Source organism: Tiliqua scincoides, chromosome 10 (assembly GCF_035046505.1).
Source record: "Tiliqua scincoides isolate rTilSci1 chromosome 10, rTilSci1.hap2, whole genome shotgun sequence".
Classification (NCBI taxonomy): domain Eukaryota; kingdom Metazoa; phylum Chordata; class Lepidosauria; order Squamata; family Scincidae; genus Tiliqua; species Tiliqua scincoides.
In genome coordinates this window covers 1,183,997-1,211,440 of record NC_089830.1, presented here as the reverse complement: position 1 = coordinate 1,211,440, position 27,444 = coordinate 1,183,997, and the positions used below count along the sequence as shown (strand labels likewise).

Sequence of the window (27,444 nt, the reverse complement as noted above, 5' to 3'; positions counted from 1 at the left end):
TTTGTCCTGGGTATAGGATTCAAGGTCATAAAATCTCAGGTTTTTTTCTATATTTATGAAGCAAGTTTCTAGCCTGGAAGTTTGCAAAGGCAGGAAAGAAAGGAGGTTTCACCAAACAGTTCTTGCAGGTTTTCAAGAAAACCTGCCCTACCTGTTTGGCCTCAGATAGCAGTGGGATTGGTGCAAAATGAATGGAGTGATAGCACTGCAGTTCCATCTTGGTTTGTCTGGGTGGGAGAAACTGTCTTCGGTTCTAGTTGTGATTTAATCTGGGGGCAGCCTGTTCTTCGTCCGTTCTTCCCTCCACATCTACTAGTTCTCCAGCGGGGTGCATGCACGTACCCTTCATTACAGGCTTGCATTTGGTTCTGTGAGATCTAAGACAGCAGCAGCCTTGCTCCCACTCCCAGGCAGTCCAGCCGTGGCTGAGGTGTGTGTTGGCAAGGACCTCTTGCACAATAGAGCAACACCCCACAGCTGTTTGCCCCTGATGTATCAGAACTTGAGAAGCATGTTGGAGACATGAGGGGAGCAGGAAATATGCACCAGAGAAGCCACTGGTGTGCCAATGCAGCACAAGACGCATTTCACCAGCCAAAACCCTTGTGAGACGTTAACAGCCCAGTCCTATCCCCCACCACTAGTGCAGCTATGCCTTGGAGGTGTGTGCTGCGTGCTATCGTGGTGGGGGAGGGAGGGTGATCAGGAATCTTGCAAGAGATAAGAGAAAATATTTTCCTTTACTGCTGCATAGACCCCAGGTGGCTAATGGGTCTCCTCAGACCTACACCAGCTGTGTAGCTGGTATTAAGTCCAAGGAGAGAAATGCGACTAAATAGGTGGCTACTCAAAACTGGAGTAGGTTTTGGTGCGCTGAGACCCGCCCCTGCCAACCTGCTTCCTGCCCCCTGATTTCCCCAGAAACTTCCCCTCCCCACCTACAAAATGCCCCCCCCCCCACACACACATACCTGCCCTGGCACAATCTGTGGTCCAGGCCCGCGTAATTCCAGTGCTACTGCCGCTATCCAGCGGACTGGCGCAGTGGGAATGTGCTTCATGCGCCTTCACAGAGCATTTTGCAGTAGTGGGATGCTGTCCTGCTGTTGTAAATTTTGGGGATAGGACTGGGCCATAAACAGCTCAGGGACTCATTGCTTATGGGCTGCAGCTGGAAATGCAGGATTTGTTTTTTCCCCAAATAGGTGATAGTTGTTTGATAGAGCAAACCTGCTTGTCCATAAAAAGGCCAGGAAAGGGATCGTAAAAATTTTACTCAAGCCATGGGGCAGCAGTAGCTGCTTCTATCACACTGTCGCCATCTCTTTACCCAGCTGATCAGACCCCATAAGGCTGACAGACTTTTTTATATGGTGTAAGAACATAAGAACAGCCCCACTGGATCAGGTCATAGGCACATCTAGTCCAGCTTCCTGTATCTCACAGTGGCCCACCAAATGCCCCAGGGAGCACACCAGATCACAAGAGACCTGCACCCTGGTGCCCTCCCTTGCATCTGGCCTTCTGACATAACCCATTTCTAAAATCAGGAGGTTGCGCATACACATCATGGCTTGTACCCCGTAATGGATTTTTCCTCCAGAAACTTGTCCAATCCCCTTTTAAAGGCGTCCAGGCCAGTCGCCATCACCACATCCTGTGGCAAGGAGTTCCGCAGACCAACCACACGCTGAGTAAAGAAATATTTTCTTTTGTCTGTTCTAACTCTCCCAACACTCAATTTGAGTGGATGTCCCCTGGTTCTGGTGTTATGTGAGAGTGTAAAGAGCATCTCCCTATCCACTCTGTCCATCCCCTGCATAATTCTGTATGTCTCAATCAGGTCCCCCCTCAGGCGTCTCTTTTGCTGTTGGGCTGTGTGACTCTCTGCTACAGGATGAGTGAATGTCCAATATTGTGTTTCAAGTGTAAAAAAAGGAGTAGGCTCTGGTGTTTTCAGACTTCAAGAATTGTGAGTGTATGTACATGAGGAAAAGACTGACTTTTGGGCCACAGTTCCAAAGTTCACCTTTGAAAACAGCTGCCGCACAGTGGCTAAGGTGGAATGTGTGCTGTAATCCAAGGAATTTCTGGTTCAAACCTCTCCTCATGTGAGCTTAACAAGTAATCTTAAGTAGTTACAGCATTTATTTATTTACATTTTTATACCGCTGTTCCTCAAAGAGCTCAGGACGTGTACACAGCTGCTCCACTCCTTTTGTCCTCACAACAACCCTGTGGGGTAGGTGAGGCTGAGAGAAGGTGACTGGCCCAAGGTCACCCAGGAAGCTTCACGGCTGAGGGGGGATTCAAACCTGGATCCTCCAGGTCTAAGTCCACCTCCCAAATCACTACACCACCCTGGCTCTCAGCCTGAACCTCCCACTTGAAATTTACTAGGTGATATTGACCTAGGCTTGGTGTAATGATTGTGTGAACTGGACCCATGAACAGGTGCCTGAGGGGCCCCCTGCCCTGGGTGCTACGCCAAGGCAGTGGGGCCCATGACTGCCTCTCAGGTTCCGCTCCAGTTACAGAGGAGGCACTGGTGGCTTCACGCTCCCATTCCTTCTCCTGTGGAGGCTCCGCGGGGCCTCCACAGAAGGGATGGGGGGGGGGGGCTTGAAGCTGCTGCTGTGAGCACTCCCCTCCTCCGGGAAGAACCTGGAAGTGACATCGTTGTGATCCCACTGCTCGGGCAATGTGCGACACCTCTGTCTATGAAAGACTTGTGGCCTCACAAGATGATGAATTGCTAGCATCTGCAGAGAAAAGGAGCACCTGGAAGACTCAGTGCGAAGCCTGGAGGAGCTGGGCTCAGCTTGGTGGGTCACAGCTTGTGCGGGAGTTCAAGGAGGTTCAGAGCTGAGATGATGGCAGGTGCCCTGTTCTCTGCTGCGACCCTGGGCGGTGATCTTCGTTTGAGACATCAGGTGTGGTTTCTTTGCTGCCCCTCTCCATGGACGTGTCAGTGCAGAGTGTTGAACTCCATCTGCCTGTCTCATCTGACACAGCGTCAGTGTCCCCGAAACAGCCATCAGTTAACACCAGAGCGAGAGAGAGGTGGCCGGAGGCTGTCAAAGACCGAGTGCCTTGCGATGTGATGGCCTGTGAAATGTGCGTGTGTTATTGAGCGATGGGAGCAGGCGGGTGGATCTGTCGCGCAGCTTCCCTGGGGCTCTGGAACCCAGCCCTGTGATGACGATGGGTTGGGCTCCTGTTCTCTTTCACGCTGCTCTTCATTTGAGTAAATGACCAGACACACAAAAAGGGACGAGGGCCTAGTGGTCATCGCCATGTATCAGGAGCTGTGAACACACATGTGTGCATGCCCGGCGTTCTCACATTTTCCTTCTTAGGACTTGTGCTTGTGATTTTCAGCCTCTGTTGCCTGCTCTTCTCTTTTCACCAGCGAGTTGTGGCCAGCCACATAATTCTGCCGACAATGTCACAGCCAGTGACAAAACTAGAAGGGGTTCAAGGCACTGAGTTTTGCAGGGAGCCTCACCATAGACAAGGTGCTAATCTGGGGCCAGCCCTGCCATGAGGCAGGGTGGAGGGAGGTAGTGGATTGGTGATATGGTGTGTGCATATTTCCTCTCCTGCCCCAAGAGTCAGCAGGAGCAGCCTTTGCCACTTCTTCCCAACTTCTGGGAAACAGCAGGAGGAAGAAGTGTACGAAGAATTGTGTGGGGACACTCTAGGCATTCCCACTCTGCTCTCCCAATTTCCACTTCCTGCTTAATTCTCAGACATGCCTAGACCCGGGAGAAATTAGGAAGAGGAACAAGGTGCAGGGGGCATGCATGTAAACATGGAGCTGCAGGGCAATACGCTCTTTGGAGTCTGGGCTGGCCCTGCTGCTCTATAATCTTGTGACTCCAGCCCCCCCCCATCAGCAATTGGGAGGATGGTCATATTGGCCTACCTTACAGGGGTGTTATTAGGATTACCAAGGCATGTGCAGTGCTCCGAGCTATCGAAATACTTTTTTCAGTGTAACATGAAAGACACGTTAAATATTATTAGCTAGGGTTTTATTCCAGCTCTCCCACCAATGGTCTTTGCTCATATTGGTTGCCAACACCAGTAGATTGTCTTTGAACAACTTCTCATGCAGCCAACGACTAAGTGACCTCTGGATCCTTTCTTTCGCTCCCCCTCCCCTCTCTGCAGGGTGTCTGCACTATGACAGCTGCTTTCCTCCACTTCTTCTTCCTTTCTTCCTTCTGCTGGGTGCTGACGGAGGCCTGGCAGTCCTACCTAGCTGTGATTGGCCGGATCCGGACACGCCTGGTCCGCAAACGCTTTCTCTGTCTTGGGTGGGGTAAGCTGGGGTTTCCGTTTTCTCGTCTCGAGTCAGAATGCCGGCTTCCCATTTGAAGGCAGTGGGTGGCAAGAAGGAGAACTCAACTCAAGCCAAGTTTATTTAGGCTCAATAGCCCATAGTCCATACATCCCGAGATAAAAATTTAAAACGTATTTTAAAAAATTGCCACATATAGGAGAACTGCATTTTAGACCTGTTGCAGGACTGGTTCACACATGGTCTCTGGTGAATTATGGAATGTCTCCTCAGGTATCAAGCTGCATGTGTGAGTGCCAGGTTAGGAAGGTAGCATTTGGATCACTGCTTCAGGCACTGGGAGGAAATGGGCAGGTCCTGTGAGATCCAGAATTCTTCCAGCCTTGGATTCATATTCTTCTCTGTCTCTTTTCCACCCAGGATTGCCAGCCTTGGTAGTTGCAGTCTCTGTTGGCTTTACACGGACCAAAGGTTATGGAACAGCCAGCTAGTAGGTTTCATGGGAGGGTGCTGTCTTCTGTCCTTTGGAAATAACAGTGGAAGGGGGGCTGAGGTTGTGATGCAAAGCCTGGTACTCCTGTCATGTCCAATGGTGGAGTCTCCAGGGGCTGGAGAAGAAGAGCAGAAGAATACAGGTGTATGTTGCTTAATGTTGGGGAATGCGTCCTCTGATCCCCGTTGTAAAGCAGTTCTGTTGTTATGTGAACAATTACAAGCTAGTCAATTGCATTCCATTACATTACATAGAGGCTTCATGCTACACCTCATTCAGCCTCTGGAAGGGGCTGACTGTAAGCCCCATCTAGTGGTTGAATGTGGTATAGCATCTAGCACAGGGGTGTCAAAACTCATGTCATGCAATGGGCCGAACAGCATTCATGATGGCTGATGAGAACTGAAAGTGATGTCATTAAGGGCACAATCCTAACCGGGTCTACTCAGAAGTAAGTCCTATTTTGTTCAATGGGACTTACTCTTAGGAAAGTGTGGTTAGGATTGCGGCCTCAGTGGGAAATGATGTCACTTAGAAGAGAAAAGGTGCAAATCTTGACCATATTTTAAAGATAAGAGAGAGAGCCCAATTATCATGCAGGCTGCCCTTTCAGCAGTGACATCACAGCCCAGCTCAGCATCTGAGAGCAGCTGACGGTGGTGCTGGGAGAGCCCAAGGGCTGGATAAAGAGCTTCTGTGGGCTGCACCTGGGCCTTATGTTTGACACTCCTGTATCTATGTAGTGTAATGGAGTGAAATTGACTAGCTTGTCATAAAGTTGGCATTGCTAAGCAACACATGCCTGTATTCGTGTGACTGGGATGTATCTGTAACACCCTAGCACCCACACTGTCTGCTCACAGAGCCACTCTATGGCTAGCTGTAGATGGCTAGTTGATCCACCATGATGTTTGCCTCTTGCAGGGGTAGTTGGGTAGATGGAGGCTGACTTGAGGGGCCTAGAACAAGTTTTTTGCTGCAGCTCTGTTTTGCAAAAAAAGCTTTGGGAAGGTGCCAGTCAGAGATAGGGGGTCTCCAGGAAACAGGAAGGGGTTTGGAGGAGCTGGTCCATCTGTTGGTGGTGACATGACCCACATGTGCCCAGGCTCTACACCTTTCAAAACCACTCCTGAAGGGGGAAAAAAAAAGACCTGACTGGGATGTTGTGGGTCCCGGAACCCCAGAGGGGCCTGGAACCCAAGGAGGCTGAAGTCTCAGTTGACCCAACCCCATTGGAAATTCTGCTCTGACTTAAAACTGCCCCTCATCATCCCAAGGGCTTCAGGAGTGGTGGTGATCCGAGGCCCCTGCAGGAGCCCAGAATTGGTGGCGCAGCACCGGGGGGATGAATCACAGGAGTGCGCTTTGGATCAGGAGTGGGCTGCGACTCAGGAAGAGGTGGCACTGCCAGCTCTGCTGTGAAACAGTCCCACATTTTTAGGATGGCTCCCTGCTGAGTTCCACAAGCAACCACACCAAGGGGGGTGCCCAGGAATGACTTGTGCATTCCCTTCTTGCATTTGCAAGGAACGGACAAGTGTGAAGTCTCAGGAATCTCCAGGAATGTCCTGTCAGCCCCTCTGAATATACTGTGAACATTACAGAGACAGGTGGGGAAGTTGGTGGGACCTCTAGAAATTGAGAGAGAGGAGGGGGCAAGGGCAGGCTCTAGGAAATGCATAAGAGGGTCTTAACCGTCCAGGCTTCTTCTGGATTTCCTCCTCTTCTTTGGTGATGACACCATCCTTCTGTCTCCAGCTGCTGGCTGTCCCTGGAGGGAGGACTGCTCTACGCCTTTGTCGGCCCCGCTGCTGTGATTGTTCTGGTAGGTGCCCCCAGGGGCTGTTCTGTGCAGGGTCAGGCCCATCCCTGAGGCCGACTGAGGCAACTGCCTTCAGGCGGCAGATTGGGGGGACCGCCTGCATCCTCTGTTCCTCCGCCTTTAGTTCCGAAAGGGAGGGGCAAAGCAGAGGAGGAGTGGGGGAGAAGGAGAGTCATCAGACAGGTGCTCGCCCATCACTCTCTTGGCTAGTGTCTCTTTCTCCCCTTCTCTTTGAACCTGGGAAGGATGGAAGGAGGCAGCTCCCTCCCTGCCAACTGAGGCAACCCCTGCATTCCTTTCATGGATGGGACAGCTTGGAGCTGTCTGGGGGTTGGGAGTGAGGGGGTACAAAGGCACGACCGTGCCTAGCTCTATACAGGAAAGGCTTTCACCGGTGCTCTTGTCGCTGTGCCCAGTTGGTTGTGTGAATCCGTCCTGTGGGTTCCGCGGCTTCTTAGCCCGGCTTTCCTTTGGCAGGTCAACATGCTGATTGGGATCATCGTTTTCAACAAGCTGATGTCTCGGGACGGCATCTCAGATAAGTCCAAAAAGCAACGAGCCGGGTAAGTGTGTGTCCCTTACCCCAAAACCTGCCCCCGTGCCCTGCCCAGGCACTCATTTTCTAACATACACAAAAGGAACTGTGCTTACTCATGGAGAACCAGGCACTTCTGCCTGCCCCTTCCTGCAGTTGCAATGCATGCAGTGGGAATATATGATTGGGGGGGCGGGTGCTTAATAAGTTTTGGACCTTCCATTACGTTTAATGGGGCAAATGTCTCTCTGGGGCTCCCGACGGGGTCAGAAACTGTGCTTTCTGTTTCCTGGCTCAGCTCCTGATACAGGCTCAGGTCGTGTGAGACTCCATGAGCTTCAGGTGATGGGGGGGGAGATTTCTTTGCAGGGGTGGGGACAGCCCATGGGGGGACGCCGTTGCAGACCTTTGCCCCAGGGCGCAAGGTTGGGGAGGTCCACCACTGTTCTCAGTGAGAAAAACTGAGAGTTTTGCAGGAACCTCATCAGGAAACCAGAGATTCTTTTAGCATCCTTTCAAAATGCACATAGATTTATTAATTATTTTTTTTTTGCCTGAGAAGGGTCCCCCAAATTCACTTGGCAATTCCTGTAGGTACCGCTGGAGATATGCAGAACATTTGACCAGCTATGCCCCCCTTCCCCCCAAAATTTTTCTAGCCTTCTCAGAAATCCTTTCCCTCACAATCCACCAATCCTGCTTCTCCCAGCTGGAATCTACAGAATTTGCTTTGCGCAGTCAGTTCTCTTTATATGCGAATTCACTTATCTGTGAGGGGCAAAATTGCCACCTACCTGCTTGTCATAATCACCTACCTCTCATTATAATACTGTATCGGTGCCGCATCAAATGGGCATTGGTATTGGCACGTAGAGGATTGCTGGACACATTTGTATCCACTTCCAGACTTGCCTTACCATCTTGTGGCATTTGGTGGGCCACTGTGAGATACAGGAAGTTAGACAAGATGGGCCTATGGCTTGATCCAGCAGGGCTGTTCTTATGTTCTTACCTTGGGTACCATCTTGGGGACTCCAGCTGAACCTTCACAACCCTGGTGATGATGAGAGGCAGAAGATGAGAGGACTCTGGAAGACTCCCTGAGGGCTGCTCTGGGGCTGGGGCTAGGGCAAGCCCAGGGAAGAAGCCAAGAGACAAGTGGAGGAGGAAGAAGGGTGAAGCAACACTGTCCCCATTCTTGAACTCTAAGACCTCATTATTGGGCCAGCAACCTTCAACAAGTTGAGGGATAGCCAGTATGGTGAAGGAAGCATCAGAGATGCAGATGAGCCCTCACTATAACCCAGCTCTATAGGCTTCAAGTTAAGATTCAGGTTCATAAAGTTCATAGAGTGTGTGTTGAAGACGGTCCCTGGACCCTAACTCCATTTTCTCCATAGGCTCAATGATTCAGTATCCATTAATTCGGTATTCACTAAGTTTTCCAGGAACCCGACCCTAGCGGATAACGAGAACTGACTGTATTTTGCTTTAAATCGCAGCTCTGGGATTGTCCCACATGGCTAGTGTGGATGTTACAGTTCCAGTATGCTAAGAACTTCTCATATGCATGTTTTGTGTGTGCACCAAACACGCACACACCTTCTGGGTGCTATGTCAGTTTCCCTGAACCCACACAAGTATGCTTTAGAAAATATGCCTCTGTCAGGTCTCAAAGGCCAGTTGTGAGTGACGCACACAACCTGTGGAACTCTCAGAGCAGATTTGACTGACAGCTGCCTAGCTGATCAGACATGACAAAGATGGGGATCTCCTGCATCTTAAAAGACAGGGGGAAAAGAACATTGTAATCCAGAAGACATGCCTCGCCCTGGAGCTTGTGAGCATCATTCCAACCACATGTGACGCGCAGGTGGCTGTAGCAGCTAGCGGTTCTCCCAGCTGGTACAGTCACCTACCGAGGGCCCCCACTGTTTTATTTCCGCTGCTTCAAAGCCAAGAAAAAGCCAGGCACAGTGGGAAGCAAGTGGCAGCAGAGGTGAGCACAGTTCTTCTCCAGCATCCTCCCCAGGTGGGTGTAGCAGTGGCTTAGAACCCCTGGCTGGTGCTGCTGGCAGCTGAGCTGGGAAGGAAATCTATAAAGTGAAAACCAACAGCATCATTGTTGCTACTCCCCCCCCCAAAAAAAGGAGTCTGCAAAATGTTTAATTTGCCTCCGAAATCCTTAACTCCAGGCTGATGGTGTCTGCAGTGGCGTAGCGAGTGCGCAGTGTTGGCTTGAGCTCTTTCCGTTCTTAGGGGGACAGGCCTGCACCCCAGCTGCAAAAATGTCTTGCGTTTTATTTTGCGGAGGGAACACCTGCTGTTTGTCACCTTGAGAAGGGGACGGCCGCGAACGGGCCGTGCTTCCTGCAACTAACCCAGGCTCTTGTATTTCTTTCTCTGTTTCTTTCCATGTTTGCTTCCTCCTTCTGTCCTCCACCCTTCCTGCCTCCCTACTTTTTCTCTTGTTGCGCCTCTTTCCTTCCACGTTGGGGTTGGGGGGGGCGTCGTCACATGGCGCACATTGCTGTTCCGCCACCACCCTCAGCTTAAAGAATCCCCGCTGCGGCAGCCTGTTGCTGAAGTGCACCAAGTGCGGCGTGGTCTCCAGCACGGCACTGCTCTCGGCCACGGCCAACAGCGCCACGTTAGTTTCCGCCGGGGCTCTTGTATTTGCTTCATTGTCACCCTTCCGGTTCTTGTCCCCGCTGCCTGCGTAGTGGATGTTGCATGTTGATGATGCTGTTTCTCCGTCAGCCACACCTAAAAATGCTCACTAAGAAAAGTTGCACAGGAATTGCAGGCATTTATTTTGCAAGCATTGAGGCCGGCCCATTCATGAGGCAGACTGAGATGGTTGCCTCAGGCAGCAGTTGGAGGGGGACCCACTGGGCTTTGCTGTTGTATTTTCCTCGGTCTCCTCCTCTCCCACCTCCACTCCGCCTCCCATGTTCAGTGGATTTGAAAAAAGGCAAGGGGAATGAAGAAGGGACACAAGGAGGACTTCCATTCCCCTCTCCCTTTTCATATCCAGCAAGTGTGAGGAGAGGAGGAGCTGCAGCATCTCTTTGAACCCTCTGGCCACCACCAACCACTGGGTTATGGGCCAAGTTAGGTGCCTCGCTACAGCTGCTTGGAAGAACCTGGGCCACCCCTAACAAGGACAGTTACTTTGCCTGCAGTGGGGGTGCTGGGCAGGTCAATTGCCCCCGGTGCCATGCCTTGGGGTGGTGGTAGGGGGTTTCTTTCCGAGGCTTTCTAAGATCCAGAGAGGCCACGCACAGCCTCCCTAAGCCTCAGAAGGCCTGGCTGTAGCTTTAGAAAGGCACTTTCAAACCAGAAGTGCCCTTTTGAGGTCCCCAGCAGGCCTTCCATGGCCCGGGGAGGTCTCCCTGCACCTTAGGCCACCTCCCAGATTCCCCTGGGGGGTGTGGCTTCCAGGGAGGGGTGCTAAAAATTTTTTCCTCCCAGATGCTAGATCCCTTAGCTATGCCACTGCTTCTCCTGCAAAATTGGGTGGTCTTTGACTTGCAGTTTTGATTCTGCTTTACAGTCTCTGGCCTCTGGCCAACGCTGTCGACTGTGACTGGTAGCAGCGACCCTGCCCCTAAAGCAAGGGTCCTTCCCAGACCTGCTTCCTGAGTTAGTTTTGGGGGATCGGGACCGTCTGGACGCAAGTATGCTTTTCCAGCGAGCTGCTCTTGCCGTTTTTCTCAGCTCAGACAACGACTGTGCCAACATTCAAAATGAAACCAGCCATTTCAAGGAGGTGGATGATTCTCCCCCGAACCGTCTACTCCTTTCCTAGCATTCACACATTTTCAAGAAATCCTCTTTGGTTCCGTTGTTTCTTCTGTGCCATTTTGATCTTTGGCTGTTGCTTCCTCCTTCACGTCTTAGTCACAAGATGTCGTCAATGGGACGACTTCTTGATGCTCGACAGCCAATCGGATTGAGCGGTAGGATGTCAGCGAGGACAATTGCGAGTCAGAGCAACCCATCAGATTGTGTGGTGTGATGTCAGTGTGGGCCATTGCATGTTAGGGCAGTGGAAACAACTCATCAGAGACTTGGGGGGATGCTGGGAAATTGCTCCCAAAGGGAGGGTTTTTTGTACTATCCTAATGCTCCCAAAGTGAAGTGAGCAAACGCAGCCTTAGCCCAGCTGATGGCTGTGGTCTGGAGGGATAACTGTGGCATATTTTCTTGTAAATCCCTTCAGGGTTAAAAAGCACTTCTAAACAGGATGGTCTATTTTCTGCCATCTCCAAAGTCTGTGGTCCGGCTTGACTTTCCGATCAGACCAGCCTTTGTTCTTCGAAAGAGCTCGGCAGGCCAGGATGCAGCGGAGTGACTGCTCCGGTCCTTCCCATTAGCAAACCAGCAGCTTCGCGCTCCAACTTCCAGGACACATTCAGTACCTGCGAGGCCCTCGGGCAGTACTACCCGGCCATCAATTACTGTTCTGCTCCCGGCACTTTTGCCAACGGCATGCAGGGATGCTCTGGGGAGACGGGCAGGGAAGCCAGGTTACTGTGGCTAAGAGGGGGCTTGAATTTTTAAAGACAATTAAAAACAAGCCTTCTTGCTGAAGAAGCACTTAAAAAAAAAAGCCATCATATGTGAATTGTTTGAAATACATATTTTGACAGCGGGTCGAAAACATACCTGCTTCGCCAGCCAGCCCAGGGCCAGGGGGCCGTTCCATTTGCCTCTTGTAAGTAGATTACTGTTACTTCTCAAGTTAGGCCACACACACACACACACACACACACACACACACACAGAGAGAGAGAGAGAGAGAGAGAGAGAGAGAGAGTCAGTCTCTTCTGTTCTTGTTTAACCTGTCATCCCCCCTCTAAGGGGAAGCTTTAGTGTTCATCGACCTCCCCTTTATCTTCATAACACCCTTGCAAGGTAGGTCAGGCCAAGAGATTGGCTTAACACAGCTATGGCTGGTCTGAGTTCACCCAGCAGCAGAGGGAAATTTTGAACCTGGGACTTCTCAGTCATGGCATGCAGGGGCCAGGGGTGAGTAGAAGGCCCACCAGGGTAAGCAAGAGGTGACTCCAGAACTACCAGTAACTCCGTCTGCAATTTAAATCTTTGGCCTGCTCCTTCATCTTGGTGGTTTGGCTTGGTTCTTGTGACTATTGTACAAGCCCTCCTTGTACGACTGGCTCCACCTCCCCAAGGCACCATTTTGTGCTTTTGACTGGCAAAAACCAAAAGTCGTTCTAAGAAGCCCGAAGATTGCTCACCCCTGCTGTCGACCACCTTGGCCCTTAATGTGAGAATAGGTGACAACAGCGGCATAGCTAGAGCATCTAGAACTCAGGGCCAAAAAAAAATTAAACCCCCCCCCCCCATACACACACTGGCATAAGAAAGACACTCCACATAAAACAGAAGTGCCTTTTGGAGGCCTTAGAAAGGCAATTGGAAATGCCTTTCTAAAGCCTCCAGGAGGCCTTCTGAGGTTTGGGGAGGCAGTGTGTGGCCTCCCTGCCCCTCAGAACATCACCTGGATGTGACTGGAAGGCACATCTGAGACACCCTTCCTGAGCATGCTACCCAGGGCAATGTACTCTTCCTGCCCATGCTATGCTACTGGGTGACGACGCTCACACTGAATGCCCCCAGCTTCTTGTGCAGCAGACATTGCTGGCAGTGGGTGCTCTTTTGCGAAGCCCGAAACAGGAACCTGGATGAATGGGTGCAAATGGCCTCCCCTGCCCCGCAGAGAAAATGTGTTTAAAGAAACAGGCCTTTGGGTGATGCTCGGCCAAAAGTGAACAGCCGCCATTGTTTTGTCCCCTTCCCTGCCACACCGTCCTCCCCTGTTTAAATTGCCAGGAACGTCCTCTTTCTTTCCTAGCGTTTACTTTAATGAGCCTTTAACAGCGGTGCGGAGCACAAGAAGAGACGTTAGAATTAAAAGATAGTTAGAGCTAATTAACCGGTTGCATGAGCTGCTCGCTCTCTCTCTCTCTCTCTCTCTCTCTCTCTCTCTCTCGCTTCTTGCATGAGAAGGACTGAGGCACAGACAGAGACAAGCCACATTGTCTGGGAAAGTTTACATTTTGATCTGCCTCTTTGGGAAGATAAAGATAGATGTTCATGTTAAGTTCACACCACACGCACCCCCCAAGAGGAACCCAATTGGCTGGGTACGTGGGGATGTCTCCGATACCACTCCCTTCGCATTTACAGAGAAGAACAAGATTCTGGCCGTGTTTTCCGTGTGGAAAATGTTTGCCTCTTCAGTGTTACGGCAGAGTCTTTGTGGGACTGTACCATGCAGTGACATAGCTACAGGGGGCCAGTGCAATAAGCGCCCTCTCCCACTCACCATCGGAGCCGTTCCGAGCAGTGATGGCAATGCGCAGTTGCTCACCAAACCAATCGGTGTCTCCTGCACATTGCTGTAATTGCCCGGAATGGGCAATTGCCAGGAGGATTGTGGCATATGCAGTACTTACTGTTTTGCCCTGCAGTAGCTACGTCACTGGTACCACTTCATAGTGCAGGTGAAAGATGAAAGGGAGCACAAAGTTAGACTCTTAGGGCACAATCCTAACCAACTTTCCAGCACTGAACCTAGTTGCAGTGCAGCCCCATGGTAAGGTAACAAACAGGCCCTTACCTTGAGGAGGCCCCCTTGACTGCCTCCCCACTGCAGGATGCCGTGCACGCCACATTGGCACAGCTGTGCCAGTGCTGGAAAGTTTGTTAGGATTGCGCCCTCAGGCCCAAATCCTAACCAGCTTTCCAGCACTGGCATAGCTGTGCCAACGTGTGCCGCATCCCGCTAGATGCAAGGGAGGGCACCAGGATGCAGGTCTCTTGTTATCTGGTGTGCTCCCTGAAGCATTTGTTGGACCACTGTGAGATACGGGAAGCTGGACTAGATGGGCCTTTGGCCTGATCCAGCGGGGCTCTTCTGATGTTCTGACCTTTTGATGCTTGAGATGGCATGCTACGTACTTCTAAGTCTTTGGAAAGCAGCATTCTTTTGGAAAGCACCAATCACATATTCCCCCCCCCCCCACACACACACACACATCTCATCCACTGTGGCCCTCATTAGTCATCAGCAAGTGGTTGAATGTCTTCAATATGAACCTGTTTTAATGGCAGGACTGAAGAAAGAAACTTCTGGGTGACGTACTGTCTGTATGCACAGAATCAGGGGCTCTTGCTGCAGGGTGTTCTGCCCAGAGGAGTAATTAGGGTGAACTAAGGGGCATCTTCCCTGGGCGCTTTGCCAAGGGAGGGCGCACGAGTGCCCCTCAAGCTCTGCCCTACTTATGGAGAAGATGTGGCGGCTTCACTTCCCCAGTTCCTTCTCCTTCAAAGGGGAACCTGCACAGGAGAAGGAGCACAGGTGTGAAGCTTCTGCAACAAGCACTCCCTCCTCTGGGGAGAACTGGGAAGTGATGTCACAGCATAATGTGATGTCGTTGCCCCAGGGACTGGGGCAGTGTGTTATGCCTTTGGTTCTGCGTATTGCAAAAGGCCCACAAAAATCCAGAGCACCATTTTGCACCCACCCTGGCCGGAAACTTTGTCCACCACACTCTTGATAGTGACAGCTGCCACTTAACATTTGTTCCACACCTCCAGTGCGCAGGATGCTTGATGAAGGTCAATGTCGTGTCACCCTTTCCCCAGACATGAAAGAATCTGCCATGGCCTGAGTTGGAGAGGAAGGAGGTCAGGGAAGGGGCAGGAGGTCAGGGAAGGGGTTGTTGAAGAAGGAAGACTTTGAAAGGGGACCTTCCTAGAGCTGCTGCCTCTTGGCTGAGGTCACCAGAGCAGATCAGACCTGGGGGAGGACTTAACTCATGTCTCAGATGTGACATGTTTGGGAATGAGACAAAAATGCCTCCGAGCATGTGCAGAGCACATGTCCTTCCTGAACGACAGTGCATCATGTCTCCTGATAAATGGCAGTGCTTCGCATCACTTCTTCTAGGAATTTAAGCGCAGGAGGGGGCAGGCTGAACTGATGTGTGTCCTGGAGACCTCTCCCTGAGCTGATTGATGCTCATCCACCCGCACTAAGCCCCTACCTGTTGTCGCCTCTCAGATCCTCCCGGATGCCAGCCAGTCCGTCACTCGGCTTTTGTGCGGTAACCTGGCGGGCTGGCCAGTGTGCTCCTTGAACCCCCCTTCTCCTTTGTGATTGGCTCCTGTGCCTGTCTCTCTCACCTTCTCCCCTCCCACCCCCTCCCAGGGCATCGCTGTGGAGTTCCTGCGTGGTCCTCCCCTTGCTGGCGCTCACCTGGATGTCGGCGGTGCTCGCCATGACCGACCGGCGCTCCATCCTCTTCCAGGTCCTCTTTGCTGTCTTCAACTCTGTCCAGGGGTTCGTCATCATCACCGTCCACTGCTTTCTGCGAAGAGAGGTGGGCACTGAATGCTGGCAGTCTGCTGGTTGGGGGGGGGAGGCATCCATGCTGTGCTTTCTCCCTCTCCTGGGGTCCTATCATGGGGCACACTAGGAAGAGTGCCCCAACCGTGCATGTGTTCAAACAAAGCAGGCTGATTGAACAGGCCTCTGGAAACGAACTAATTGCACAGGCCTGTGAAACGGAGACTCAGAAAAACTTAAAAATTACAGCGTTTTTATATGAATTTGGGTGCTGATTCCAAAAATGGCATCAATTTTGCCCTATCACTGGTGTCTCCCGGTTAGGAAGTGCTCGAGCTCAACACTTCCCTCTCTTCCACACTTCCTCTTCTGCTCTGTCACCCTCTTCCTCTTCAAATATAGGGAGTGGTAGGAGGAGGAATGGTTTGGGGGCACATCACCAGGTAAGGGGGCAGCATTGGGCATGGCAAGATGCTGCTCAACAGGGGCAGTGGGCACTGTGATAGTATTTGGTGCACTGCCGAAGGCTCCAAAATGCCTTGAGCCAGCCTGGGCAATTGGTATACAGGGGGGCCCGTATCCCCGGGTTCCATTCTGGGGGGGGTGCAGATACGGAAACTGCGGGTACTGGGGGTGCCTGTATGAAAATGCCCCCCCCCCCCGCGAATTCGTGGATAAGTGAAGCCACGGATACCAGATCCATGGATACAGGTTCCCACCTGTATTTCCCAGTTATGTTTGGGAAATGCTGTTGTACAGGGAGGGCAGCCCCACCTTGGGCGTACCGCCTCAGCTGCCCTCCAAGACGGGAGACAGAAAAGCTCCCCCCAAGCACCTTAAAGCAGTATTTGTCACCTGGTGCCAGCAGCATTTGTTCGAGTTCTAGATCAATCAATCCAATTAATGGCCATCTGGCACCTGGGCGGGGATTTCACAACATTTCATGCCATCTACCTGGAGACAACCTTCTCCTTCTAATATCCATCTCTGCGACGGAGGCCAGAGCCCCCCTTGAATGCCCCATTTGTCTTGGTGTGATGAGTGGCGAATGACTGTTCCATAAACACCCAGTGCAGGCTTGCCGGAGTGCCTTGCCGGAAGCAGCGGCTCCCACATACCTCACTGGCCTGTCAGGAAAAGAGCACTTGTAGCCGCCGTGTCCTTGCAACGAAAAATGGGCAGCTTAGCAACGTTAAGGCTGACGTGGGGGCGGTAAGAAGGTCATCTGGAACGGCAGGTGCACTTTGGCCGTGCGAGAGCCGAGAAAGTAAGAATTTATACAGGCTAATAAACAAATGTCTAGGAGGGAGAGAAGAGGCATAATGATGGCTCATAAATACTCTCAAGGTAACAGTGAAGACAGCAGGGGGAAATTTGTTATTGTAGGACTAGAGGCAACAACTGAAGCGAAGCAGAACCTCAGGCCGCCAACCCTGCACTTCCACTGTCCGCTACCAACGCTCGCCCAAAAGGAGTTCTTCATTCTACGCAAAAGAGCTGGTGGAGGGGGGCAAGCCATACTGTAGGGCAGGGGTGTCCAAAGTTTTTGGCTGGAGGGGCACATCATCTCTCTGACACTGTGTCGGGGGCCAGGGGGGAAGAATTAATTTAAATTTAAAATTTGAATAAATTTGCATAAGTTTACATAAAGAATATATGAAAGATGAACTTATATGAATGAATGAAGGTCTTGCAATAGCTCAAGGCCTATAAATGGCCTTGCACAAAGCAAGGCTGGCCTTTCCTTTGCTGCCACTGCTGCATCACAGACTTGAAACAGCAAGGAGTGGAGGGAGCCCTCATCCCACAGCTCAGGTGAGAGGTCAAACAGTCGCCCTCATGCTGACAGCAGTTGCGTCAGGCCAGTGTGGGCTCCAACAAATCTCATGAGGGCCAGAGGCTCATTGGAGACTGGGGGCTCCCTGAGGGCCGCATTGAGAAGCCTCGAGGGCCGCATGTGGCCCCAGGGCCAGGGTTTGGGCACCCCTGCTGTAGGGGCTCTGGGGCAAATCCCTGCAATGTTTCTCCCCTCAAGAGCCATAAGGGGCAACTGCCCCAGGCTCTAACCCAGGGGGAGTGCATGACTGCCCCTCAGGCGCCACTCTAATTACAGAGGAGATACTGGCAGCTACTGAACCCTTCAAGGGTTAAAGGGAGCCCACAGGAGAAGGAATGGGGGCCACGAATCCACTGCAGAACCCAGAAGTGACATCACAGTGCATGTGACATCATTGCCCCAGGCACCAGGGCTGTGTGTAATACCTCTGCCCTCATGAGGCACTGGGCCCCACACCCCTCCAGCTAATAGTGGCAGTGATAGGTGATGGCCTACCCCACCTTTCTCACCAGCCAAGGGGAGGATCCTGTGGAGGCTCTGAAATGACATGCGGGGCCTTCAGGGAACACTTGGGCTTGTGGATGGGAATGGCCCTGAGAGGCCTGGATCGCAGCCATCTTGCACCATGGATGCTTGGCGGCGGTGGGGTTGATCCTGCTGAGGTTGTGGGGCCTCAGGCAGTGCCTGCCCTTGCGGACCCTGACTCTGCCCCTGTAAGCAAGAAACCCACCCATCGCCATCCCAGGTGAGCTGCCAGAAGGTCCTCTAGCTCACGGCCACCACTCTTTCTATAATTGTGGCGCGAATTGCACCTTCAGGGAGCCCCACAGCAGGGACATTTCAGGGTTTTGCCACAGGTATCCCCCCCACCTTGGTGCCAGTGCTGCTTGGGGGGGGGGGGTTTGTTCCCAGAGTCTAAATGTGTTGCAGGTTATGGCATTGGCACCCCTCCCCCATTCATTCATTCATTCATTCATTCATTCATTCATTCATTGCAATGGTCTGTTCTTTTCAACCACACGCACTACCACGTGATGCTGCATCCCAGGGCACATGGGTAGTAAAAGTGGCTGCCTCAAGTCACGCATGCATTTTTGAGCTCCTGCCAGGGGGCACCACAACAGTCACACACTCATTACACTTTTTTTTTCCCCTACAAAAAAGAATCGAAGCAAAAAGTTAATTAAGAACGGCAAAACAAAATCTTCCAGTTTTTCTCGGCAAATGGATAAACTTGAAAGGGGCTGCAACTCTATACACATTTCCCTGGAAGTAAGCCCCACTGAAAATAATGGGACTTACTTCTGAGTAGACATGCATAGGACTGTGCTGTGACTGTGAGTCATTATTCTAGTGCAGCCATTTTCAACCACTGTGCCGTGGCACACTGGTGTGCCGCGAATGGTCTTCAGGTACGCCGTGAAAGTTTGGGGGAGGGTCATTTGTTAGTAGGTTCAATAGGGATGTGAGCCCCCCACCAACAGCATGGTGTGCCTTGTCAATTGTCAAAACACTGATGGTGTGTCTTGACAATTTTAGTACCTTGTCAATGTGCTGTGAGACAGAAAAGGTTGAAAATCACTGTTCTAGTGCCTATTGGGGGGGGCAGATCTCCATGCCATCTGGCAAACGTGCAAAAAGTGAACGCTGGTTTTGTTTCCCCCACACGCCCCTTTTATGTGAAATGGGCTGGAGACCATGAATTTGCAAGGGGTGGGTTGCCCCCCCCCCCAAGAGGTTGTGAGCCAGTCATGACAAAGGTGCCTGTCTCTCCCAGGTACAAGATGTGGTGAAGTGCCAGATCGGAGTGTGCAAGAGTGATGAGAATGAGAACTCGCCAGACTCCTGCAAAAACGGTCAGGTGCAGATCTTGGTGAGTGAGTGTGGGGCCCATGTCATGGCAGACGGTGTGGGGGGGGGAGAGATTTATAGCGCCAAGAGTGTGCTGGCAAGCCCTGTGTCGATGTGCTCCATCACCCCACCATGCCCTCACACATAGTAGCGTAGCATCTGGCGCCTGAGGACACACAAAAATATTTTACATCCCTCTCATGACAAAATCCAGAAGTAATTGCAGGGACATGATGACAGCACTTCCAATTACTTCTGGGTTATGGTGTGCTCTGAGCGGCCGATGGCTTTTTTCGCCTCTTTTTTTCTCTTGAAAAATGGGGGAGGGGGCAGTGAGAAAAGCACAGGTCATCAGCAACCAACAAAAAAATTAGTGGCCAACTTGATGACACTTATTCAACGGAATTGTTCTAGTATTCGCTCTGATTATTATTATTAGCAATATTTATGTACCATTTTTCAACAGTAAATTTGGGAATCACTGATGTAAAGCTGCCTTGAGCTCCAGGTTTAGCTTACTTAGGGGAAAGCATACAGAAATCAATCAATCCAATCAATCAATCTGGACAACATCATGATAATGTTAAACACTGAGAACATGTTAAACATTGAGAAAGCACTACACAAGTGCAAAGGGTTCTGGTTATGTTGTTTGTCTCAAAGAAAAGCCTGAACGGAATTGCATTGGCTATCCATGATGCATTCATTTCCCCTCTCCCGCCTTCTCTCTCTGCCTTTTCCTCTCTCGCTCTCTTGCTCTCTCCCTTTCTCCCCCTCTTTCTGTGTTTTTATAGACAGATTTTGAAAAGGATGTTGACCTGGCGTGTCAGACAGGTGAGTCCTTCTCCCTCTCGCTTCCTGGTACTTGGGGCTAGCGGAGAAGGTTTTGGGGTAACCCAATGGCTGGGACCCTGACTTCCTTTCCAAAGCAGGTGGGAGGATTATAGTCCATTGAAGAGAAGCCAGTTAAAATTATTTCCCAGGACATAGCAGAACCAGTGTCCTGTTGGGGGGAGGGGCATAAGTTTTGAGCTCAGTGAGATGGATACAACTCCAAGCAACTAAAACATGCCACAGGCAAAAAGGAGGTAGGGGCAGCAGTGCCCGCCTTAGGGCAGTTGGGCCCTGTGCTTGGAGGGCACCCCACTGGGGCATCAAGTGGATTGCCCACAGCCAGCAACTTGCTCTATAACTGACACTCCGATATGGAGTCTTTCTTGCCAAGGTGCCGTGAGGAGAGTGTGGTAAGAAAGGCATCACCACTGGACAGTACGGCCACCTGCCTCTGGGTCCAATTGGCTTGAAATTCCCCCCCCCCCCCCCAGCAACTGTAGGTGGTGACACTGCTGTCAGGAGCCTTGTCCCTGCCGCTCATTCTGGCGAACTGGGACGACCACGGGGGTGCCCCCCCTTAAAAATGTTTTTCATTGGGCCCTGCAGCTCCTAAGGCCAGCCCTGCAGGGCAGACATCAGCTGCAAGAAGGGACAGCTGTCAGTCCCAAGAATTCTCAGGCCACCAGCCAGGAATAGCTACGGATTTGTCATTAACATACAATGTTCACAACAAGCCCCCAGAAACTCACTCCTCCCTTCTTGCCATGCCTCAGTCCCCCCACCCTGGACCTTGCACAGCACACCCTAAAAGTCTCAAGGGAACACCCCCTTGCTTGTGTGTGGAGACCCCTAGCCCTGTGTCAGCTCTCCTGTCCTTCAACAACCCTTCCAAACGCACCTGGGTTTCCAGGTCAAGCTCATGGCCTCCATCCCAGCAGGTGCTGCTTCCTTCCTAGGATAAGGACCCCCAGAGGAAAGGAACCCCCCTTATTTCTTTTTCTGAGTACTCCACCTGCCTGCCCTCTTCCCTCCCAGTCCTCTTCAAGGAGGTCAACACGTGCAACCCATCCACCATCACGAGCACCTTGTCGCGCATCTCCCTGGACGGGGACGAGGATCCAAAGCTCAACACCAGCTCCGAGGGCGGCCTGGGCTTCTCAACTCTCCCTGGGAACATCCCTCCCACCTCCATCCTGGTTCAGGTGCCCAAAATGACCCACAACGTGGGGAAAGGGCTCAACGAGCTAAATGACCCTCCCGCCAAGAAGGACGTCAACCTGGATGCCGCGCGGGGGCCGGTCTACCTGTGGGGCGAGAGCAACCTGCGGCAACTGGACTATGGCTGGCTGCGGCCCCAGGAGGCCGCGATGGAGAGCAACTACATGGTGCTGCCACGGCGGACAGTAAGCCTTAAGCCCTTCACCCGGGAGGAGGGCAAGCTCAACATCAAACTGGACGAGGCGCCACCCCTGGCCAAGGGCCGCCACACTTTGGAGAGCGAGTCGTATCCCAGCTTTGCTTCGGTGGATCACATCAATGTCAACTTGAACCAGCCGTACGGGACGGTCAAGCATCCGTACGGCCTCCAGTTTAAACAGCACCCTACGGTGCGGCAGATTCTGGCTTCGGAGCTGTCGGAGCGCAGCCGTACCATGCCGCGCACTGTGCCCGGATCCGCCATGAAAGTGGGCTCCCTCGAGGTAAGCGAAGTGGGAAGAGGTGCCACGCAGGCTCTGCCCCAGTTATGCTTCCGGTAGCAAGTGCTGGAAGGGGCTGAGGAGAGACACTGTCTTTTCTGTACACAGGCAGAAAGTCCCGTTTCAGTGACTTCAGTAACAAGCATGAAAATCCCTGTTACAGTTCAGGGTTTCGCTCTCCTTCCCAAGAGATCATGTGATCCCCTGCTCCAGGTAGACCCATCCAGGAAAGCAGTCACTTATGGCAGGGAATCGAGCCAGGGGTACCAGCCTCTGCCTGTCTGCTGACCTCCATCCCTCTCATTCACACTTCCTCCTCTGCGCCATTCCCTTTCCAAATCCAGGGAGTAGGCGGAGGAGCTGGCTGTGGGAACAGCCTCCAGTTCATTAGTGGCTGGCTTCCACACGCCAGGGTGGCGAATGTGCGCCCTCGCCAGGCTTTTGTGGGCAGCCACAAAACAGCGGTGTGGGGTGCTTTTCAGAGCTGTGGATGGAACATGTGGTTGGATCGGGGGAGGGAGCTTCTGGGCGGTGCATAGAGTTTGACATGCAAGGTGATGTCAGCTTGAAGGGACAGTATGTGCCTTGAATGTGGTCCCTGTCCTTGGGGGTCGCTGGTTTCTCAAACCTGGGCTTCCCTTGAGTAAAGGAAGCAACTCTCCTTATCCATGGGGGGCATGGAGATCTGGGGCCCGCCTCTGCTCCTTCGGGTGCCCCTCTCCTTTGTAAATTTGCGCTTCAGACGTTCATTTCCCTTTTCAGTTGCAGGACAAAGTACTAAATGGCTCCTTTTGCTTCTCTCTTCCTTTCATGTACTTTGTTGGCTTCGCTCCTCCCTCCCCAGAGGAAAAGGCTACGCTATTCTGACCTGGACTTTGAGGTAAGTGCCCCACTGTTCCCCCTCTCCCTTGGGCACCCCACTCCCTCTCACAGCACTCTAGAACCAGGGGGCACCCTCTGAAATGGGCTGTCAGGAGAGTTAGGGCAGAAGGAAGTATTTCTTTACCCAGGGTGTAATTAGTCTGTGGAATTCCTTGCCACTGGGTGTGGTGACGGCATCTGGCCTACTTACCTTTAAAGGGAGATTGGACAGATTTCTAGAAGAAAAGTCCTTCGCAGGTTACAAGCCGTTAGAAATAGGCTTCCTCAGAAGACCAGGTGCAAGCAGGATGCAGGTGTTCTCCAGAGGTGAGATACAGGAAGCTGGAGTGGATTGAGCTCTTATGTAAAGCCAGGTGGCAGGGGGAAATTTCCGTTGCCCCAAGGTCTGTCTTGTCAAACCGGCAGTCTGTGCCTGGGCTCAGAGGAGACACAGAGCCATGAATGGGAAGCTGGGTAGGATCCTGCACTCTCCAGTGCCTCTGAAATAACAGCCATTTTGTTTATTTCCTCTCCCCAAGCCCTTTCCCCGACTCTGATTTAACCATAATCGGATGCAATAGGCCCCCACGTTTTATCACGGGCAATAAAGAACGCGAGCAGTTGATTAAAATGCTGGCGCCGAGGATGGAAGTATTTTAGCTGGGTAAATGGGGGGGGGGTAATATCTTTCCAGTTATCGGGAGAGATTTGATTGGGGGTGGTTAGCGCCGGCAGGTCTTAAAGGCTCATCAGCCGCCGATTTCAGCCCATAAATGTTGACCTGACAAAAGCTTTCACCATTGGGGCAATCAGCTGGAGAGAAGGAGAAACATTTAGGCTCAGGTAATGCCTGGTAGGAGACAGACAAGAGCTTTTCAGAGTGCTCAGGTCTAGGTGCGCAGAAGCATTGCTCCAGTGGGTGCCTTACTCTCTCTTCGTTCTACACACCAGCCTGTGAAGATTCCAGATCTAACTTTCCTCTCCCCCCCCCTTACACCCTGTGCCTTGCAGAAAGTCATGCACACAAGAAAGCGTCACTCAGAACTTTACCACGAGTTGAACCAGAAATTTCACACGTTGGATCGATATCGGGCACCAGCGACAAATGCCTCGAAGGTGAGGATGGATTCCTTTCTCAGTGAAATTAGATGGCATCTGATAGCAGGACAGAGTAGGGCCTTGCCAAAGTAGCAGGCCCCAGAACAGGTGAAGCAAGAGTGTTCCTGAGCACATTCAGCATTCAGGGCTGCCCAAAGCATCTAAGGGCGCAATCCACCTGCCAGCACCGACATAAGGGCAATGCAAGTCCGAGGTAAGGGAACAAACATTGCCTTGCCTCGAGGAGGCCTCTGTGACTGCCCCTCAACTGCAGGATGCAGCGTATGCCCCACTGGCAGAGCTATGCCCGTGCTGGAAAGTGGGTCAGGATTTGGGCCTAATTCACACAATGCATAATGAGAACTTAAGGGATCAATCCATGAGGGTGACTGAGGCACTCAAGGGGCGCCCACCTGCCTTCGCTCCTGCTTCTCCAGCTCCATGTATTCAAAAGATGAAACGTGGGAGAGGAAAGAATGCTGGGCAGGCAGATGGAGATGGACACCGTCTCCTCAGCCCTTCCTCTCCATTTCCCTCATTCTCTACCAAGTGGGTTGTGAGCTGCTTTAGGCACTTCCTGCTGAGTTCTTTGCTTTGGGGGGTTCATGGTTGCTCTTTTCATGCAGAGGGAGAAACGGTGGAGCGTCTCTTCAGGAAGCGGGGAGAAGAACATGGCCGGCGTAAGTACCTTGTCATGCTCAAAGAAGGGGAATGAGAGCCTCGCAACCTGTCCATGGGGCACGAGTCTGAAGCAACTCAGTGCAACTGCTCTGCTGCAGTTCGGCAGGGCTGGGTCCAGCCGGTGCCTCAAAGGGACCTGGCAGCCCCACGTTTACTGGCTTATCTCCTGCCCTTCCCCTCCTGCTAGGGAGGGGGTGTACAAGGCGGCTTAAAATCTATTTCTGCCCAAAGTTGCATAAACGCAACAGGAATCAAATGTGTACACCTGTGGGCTGGGCAGAGATGGGTTAACAATGCACTGAAACAATATAGTAAAAAGCAATTCAACATTACAAAATAATCAACAGTATAAGCCAAATTCACCACAAAAACCATTCCAGAGCAGTGCAACTGAAAACATCTGAACAGCTCATCCACAGGCAACAAACTATGCCCCCACGAGCTAAAACAGGACAGGGTGTCTCCAGCTGCTGCCAGAACAAGTGGCAAGGAGTTCCCCAGACCGGGTGCTTCTGCAGAGAAGGCCCTCTCACGTGTCCTTGCCAAGTAGTACGCAAAAGAAGGCCTTCCCATGTGATCGCGGGGGGGTGACGGCGACGACAGGGTTAGCCTCCCAGCAATGCCACGGTCAACTGACCCCCATGCATTGATGCCCTTGAATGGTGCATTTCTCCCCTTCCCCCTCATTGGCAGCCTGTAATCTTGCAGAGCAGGGCTGGCTGCTGAGACGGCACACCCAGTGTTGGCAGATCAAATGCTGCCGCCCATCCCTGAGCCCGTGGCACGCCAGCTGCCTTTGTAGCTCCTATTTCTGCTCCCTACATTTGAAAAGGGAGAGGGGAAGAAAGTAGAAGTGTGGAGGAGAGGACGGTGGTGGGCTAGAGCAGTGTTTCTCAAACCCAGTGGGTCGGGACCCCCCGGGCGAGCCAGTTTTAGGTGGGTCCCCATTCATTTCAATATTTCATTTTTAATAGACTTGATGCTCCCATGGTATGTGACCATGTTATGGTATGTTATGAATGCTCCCATGGTATGTTACAAGGACATCTGCAAGAGGGATCTGAAGGCCTTAGGGATGAACCTCAACAAGTGGGAAACCCTGGCCTCTGAGCGGCCCGCTTGGAGGCAGGCTGTGCAGCATGGCCTTTCCCAATTTGAAGAGACACTTGGCCAACAGTCTGAGGCAAAGAGGCAAAGAAGGAAGGCCCATAGCCAGGGAGACAGACCAGGGACAGACTGCACTTGCTCCCAGTGTGGAAGGGATTGTCACTCCCGAATCGGCCTTTTCAGTCACACTGGACACTGTCCCAGAACCACCATTCAGAGCGCGATACCAGAGTCTTTCGAGACTGAAGGTTGCCAACAGAGAGAGAGGTATGTGACCGCATTTGCGGAAATGCGACAGACCTGTGCTTTGAACAGGCTACTATGTATATTCTTTTAACAATGATAGTAAATGGGACTTACTCCTGGGTAAGTGCAGGTAGGATTGCAGACCAGGATAGTTAGAAATTTTCCAGCTTGTTGATGTCACTTCTGGTCCTGACAGATTCTCATTCTAAAAAGTGGGTCCCGATGCTAAATGTGTGAGAACCACTGGGCTAGAGTGTTGGGAGCTTCCTCCTGTGCTGCGTCCCCTCCTCCTTTGCGAGTCCAGAGATCAGGAGGAGGAGGAGCAACAGAGTTAGGTAGACGTTGATACTGACGGAGAACTTGGTGTGCCCCACCAGCTTCCCTCTTAAGGTTGCCGCCACAGCTGGCCTCGTGACTGGGCTGGCTCTGTCCTGAGGAGGGCTAACACATCTCGCGATGATTGGATCAGAGCTGGCGTTGAAGTGGGGCTCTTGCTGTCAGGGCCGACGTCCCACAGACCTCTCCTTCCTCTGTCTCCAACAGGAGGTCACCAGCCCCGAGAGCCGGCAGCAGAAGCAGAAGTCCTGGAGCACTTTCAAGGCCATGACACTGAGCTCCCTGCCCTCCAAGCACCGGGAGAGACTGGAGCTGCACTCGGCCGACTGGGAGAAGCACTGCATGAGCCTGGATCTCTCCGAGGGAGACTTTCAGACGGAAGTGTGAGCCTTGTGGACTCGGGGATTCGGTCATCTATAAATCTGTAGATTCACACAGACACTTTGGAAAAAAGAAAGAAAACAGACACAAAAACCAAGACCGTTCCTTCCCCTTCTGGTGGTTTTACTGGGGGATTTTTGTTTTTGGAAACAGTGGCCACTTTCTAAGGAGGGGAGGGGGCCACAAGAGAAATTGTGTGCAGCCCCTCCCCCAGCTGTCACGTAGACATGGCCACGCACACCCCCTCATGCCCCCACTTGCACCTGCCCCACTCGGAGACCTTGAGGGAAGCTCTTCTGGTGTGTATTTTTTTGCCACTCCTTTTGTCACCCCCCCTCCTTGCCCTGCAGCGAGTCACCACCGGGACACACAAGCGCACACACAATCACACGCCGATGGCTCTCCAGGCCTCCCGCTCACAGGATTTCCCTCTCTGGGGCACCGAGAGCTGATCTGAACTCTTTTTCTACCTGGACATTTTCTTCACGCCTTGCACTGTGTGCATGGCCAGCGGTTTGGGATTGAAGCTGCCGCCGCCGCCCTGCGTCTCCCCTTTGGGACCGCATTCCTCCTCCGACTTTAGAGGGTCTGGCCTGGGCACTGGGGAGAAGACCTGGCTTCTCGTCACCCCCACCTTCCAAGCAGGGTGGCATCTACGTCGCCTTCCTCCGCGGAGCCCCTTTCCCAGGTCTTCCCTTCCTGTTCCCTCCTCATCTGTCCCAGGTCGGGGCGGGCGCTGTGTTTGTTGGAAATAAAACATTCACTCTGTGGAACTTTTGCTGCTATCAGCTTCTCCCTGTTTCTCGTCTGTGAGTGGTGACAATTTGCACTCAGGTTGCTTCATCAATCTGCAGTGTTGGCACTCAGCGTGATGGGGGACCTACATGATCCCCTGGCTGCCCCCCTGTCACAATGGGCACTGCCACCACTACTGCACTAGGGTCAGCCCTCAGATGGGCTCTCAGCCGTTGCCCACGCT

At 52.2% G+C, this 27,444-nt stretch overlaps 1 protein-coding gene across 8 annotated transcripts in view; it reads left to right on the top strand.

Moving 5' to 3' along the window:
• Nucleotides 1–27,238, top strand: part of ADGRB2 (adhesion G protein-coupled receptor B2) — a 184,609-nt gene extending 157,371 nt beyond the window's left edge. For 5 of the 8 annotated variants that reach the window (XM_066638039.1, XM_066638035.1, XM_066638038.1 and 2 more), the window contains 13 exons: nucleotides 4,177–4,327; nucleotides 4,727–4,796; nucleotides 6,558–6,624; nucleotides 7,099–7,184; nucleotides 15,399–15,570; nucleotides 19,151–19,246; nucleotides 20,019–20,058; nucleotides 21,094–21,758; nucleotides 21,864–21,968; nucleotides 22,600–22,635; nucleotides 23,628–23,732; nucleotides 24,341–24,394; nucleotides 26,292–27,238. In XM_066638039.1, the coding sequence (XP_066494136.1) occupies nucleotides 4,177–4,327; nucleotides 4,727–4,796; nucleotides 6,558–6,624; nucleotides 7,099–7,184; nucleotides 15,399–15,570; nucleotides 19,151–19,246; nucleotides 20,019–20,058; nucleotides 21,094–21,758; nucleotides 21,864–21,968; nucleotides 22,600–22,635; nucleotides 23,628–23,732; nucleotides 24,341–24,394; nucleotides 26,292–26,471 (1,827 nt within the window). In that variant the 3' untranslated portion in view covers nucleotides 26,472–27,238. The remainder of the gene's footprint in view (nucleotides 1–4,176; nucleotides 4,328–4,726; nucleotides 4,797–6,557; nucleotides 6,625–7,098; nucleotides 7,185–15,398; nucleotides 15,571–19,150; nucleotides 19,247–20,018; nucleotides 20,059–21,093; nucleotides 21,759–21,863; nucleotides 21,969–22,599; nucleotides 22,636–23,627; nucleotides 23,733–24,340; nucleotides 24,395–26,291) is intronic. The other 3 variants (XM_066638040.1, XM_066638041.1, XM_066638037.1) reach the window with 1 other exon arrangement.
• The last annotated feature ends 206 nt before the right edge of the window (nucleotides 27,239–27,444 follow it).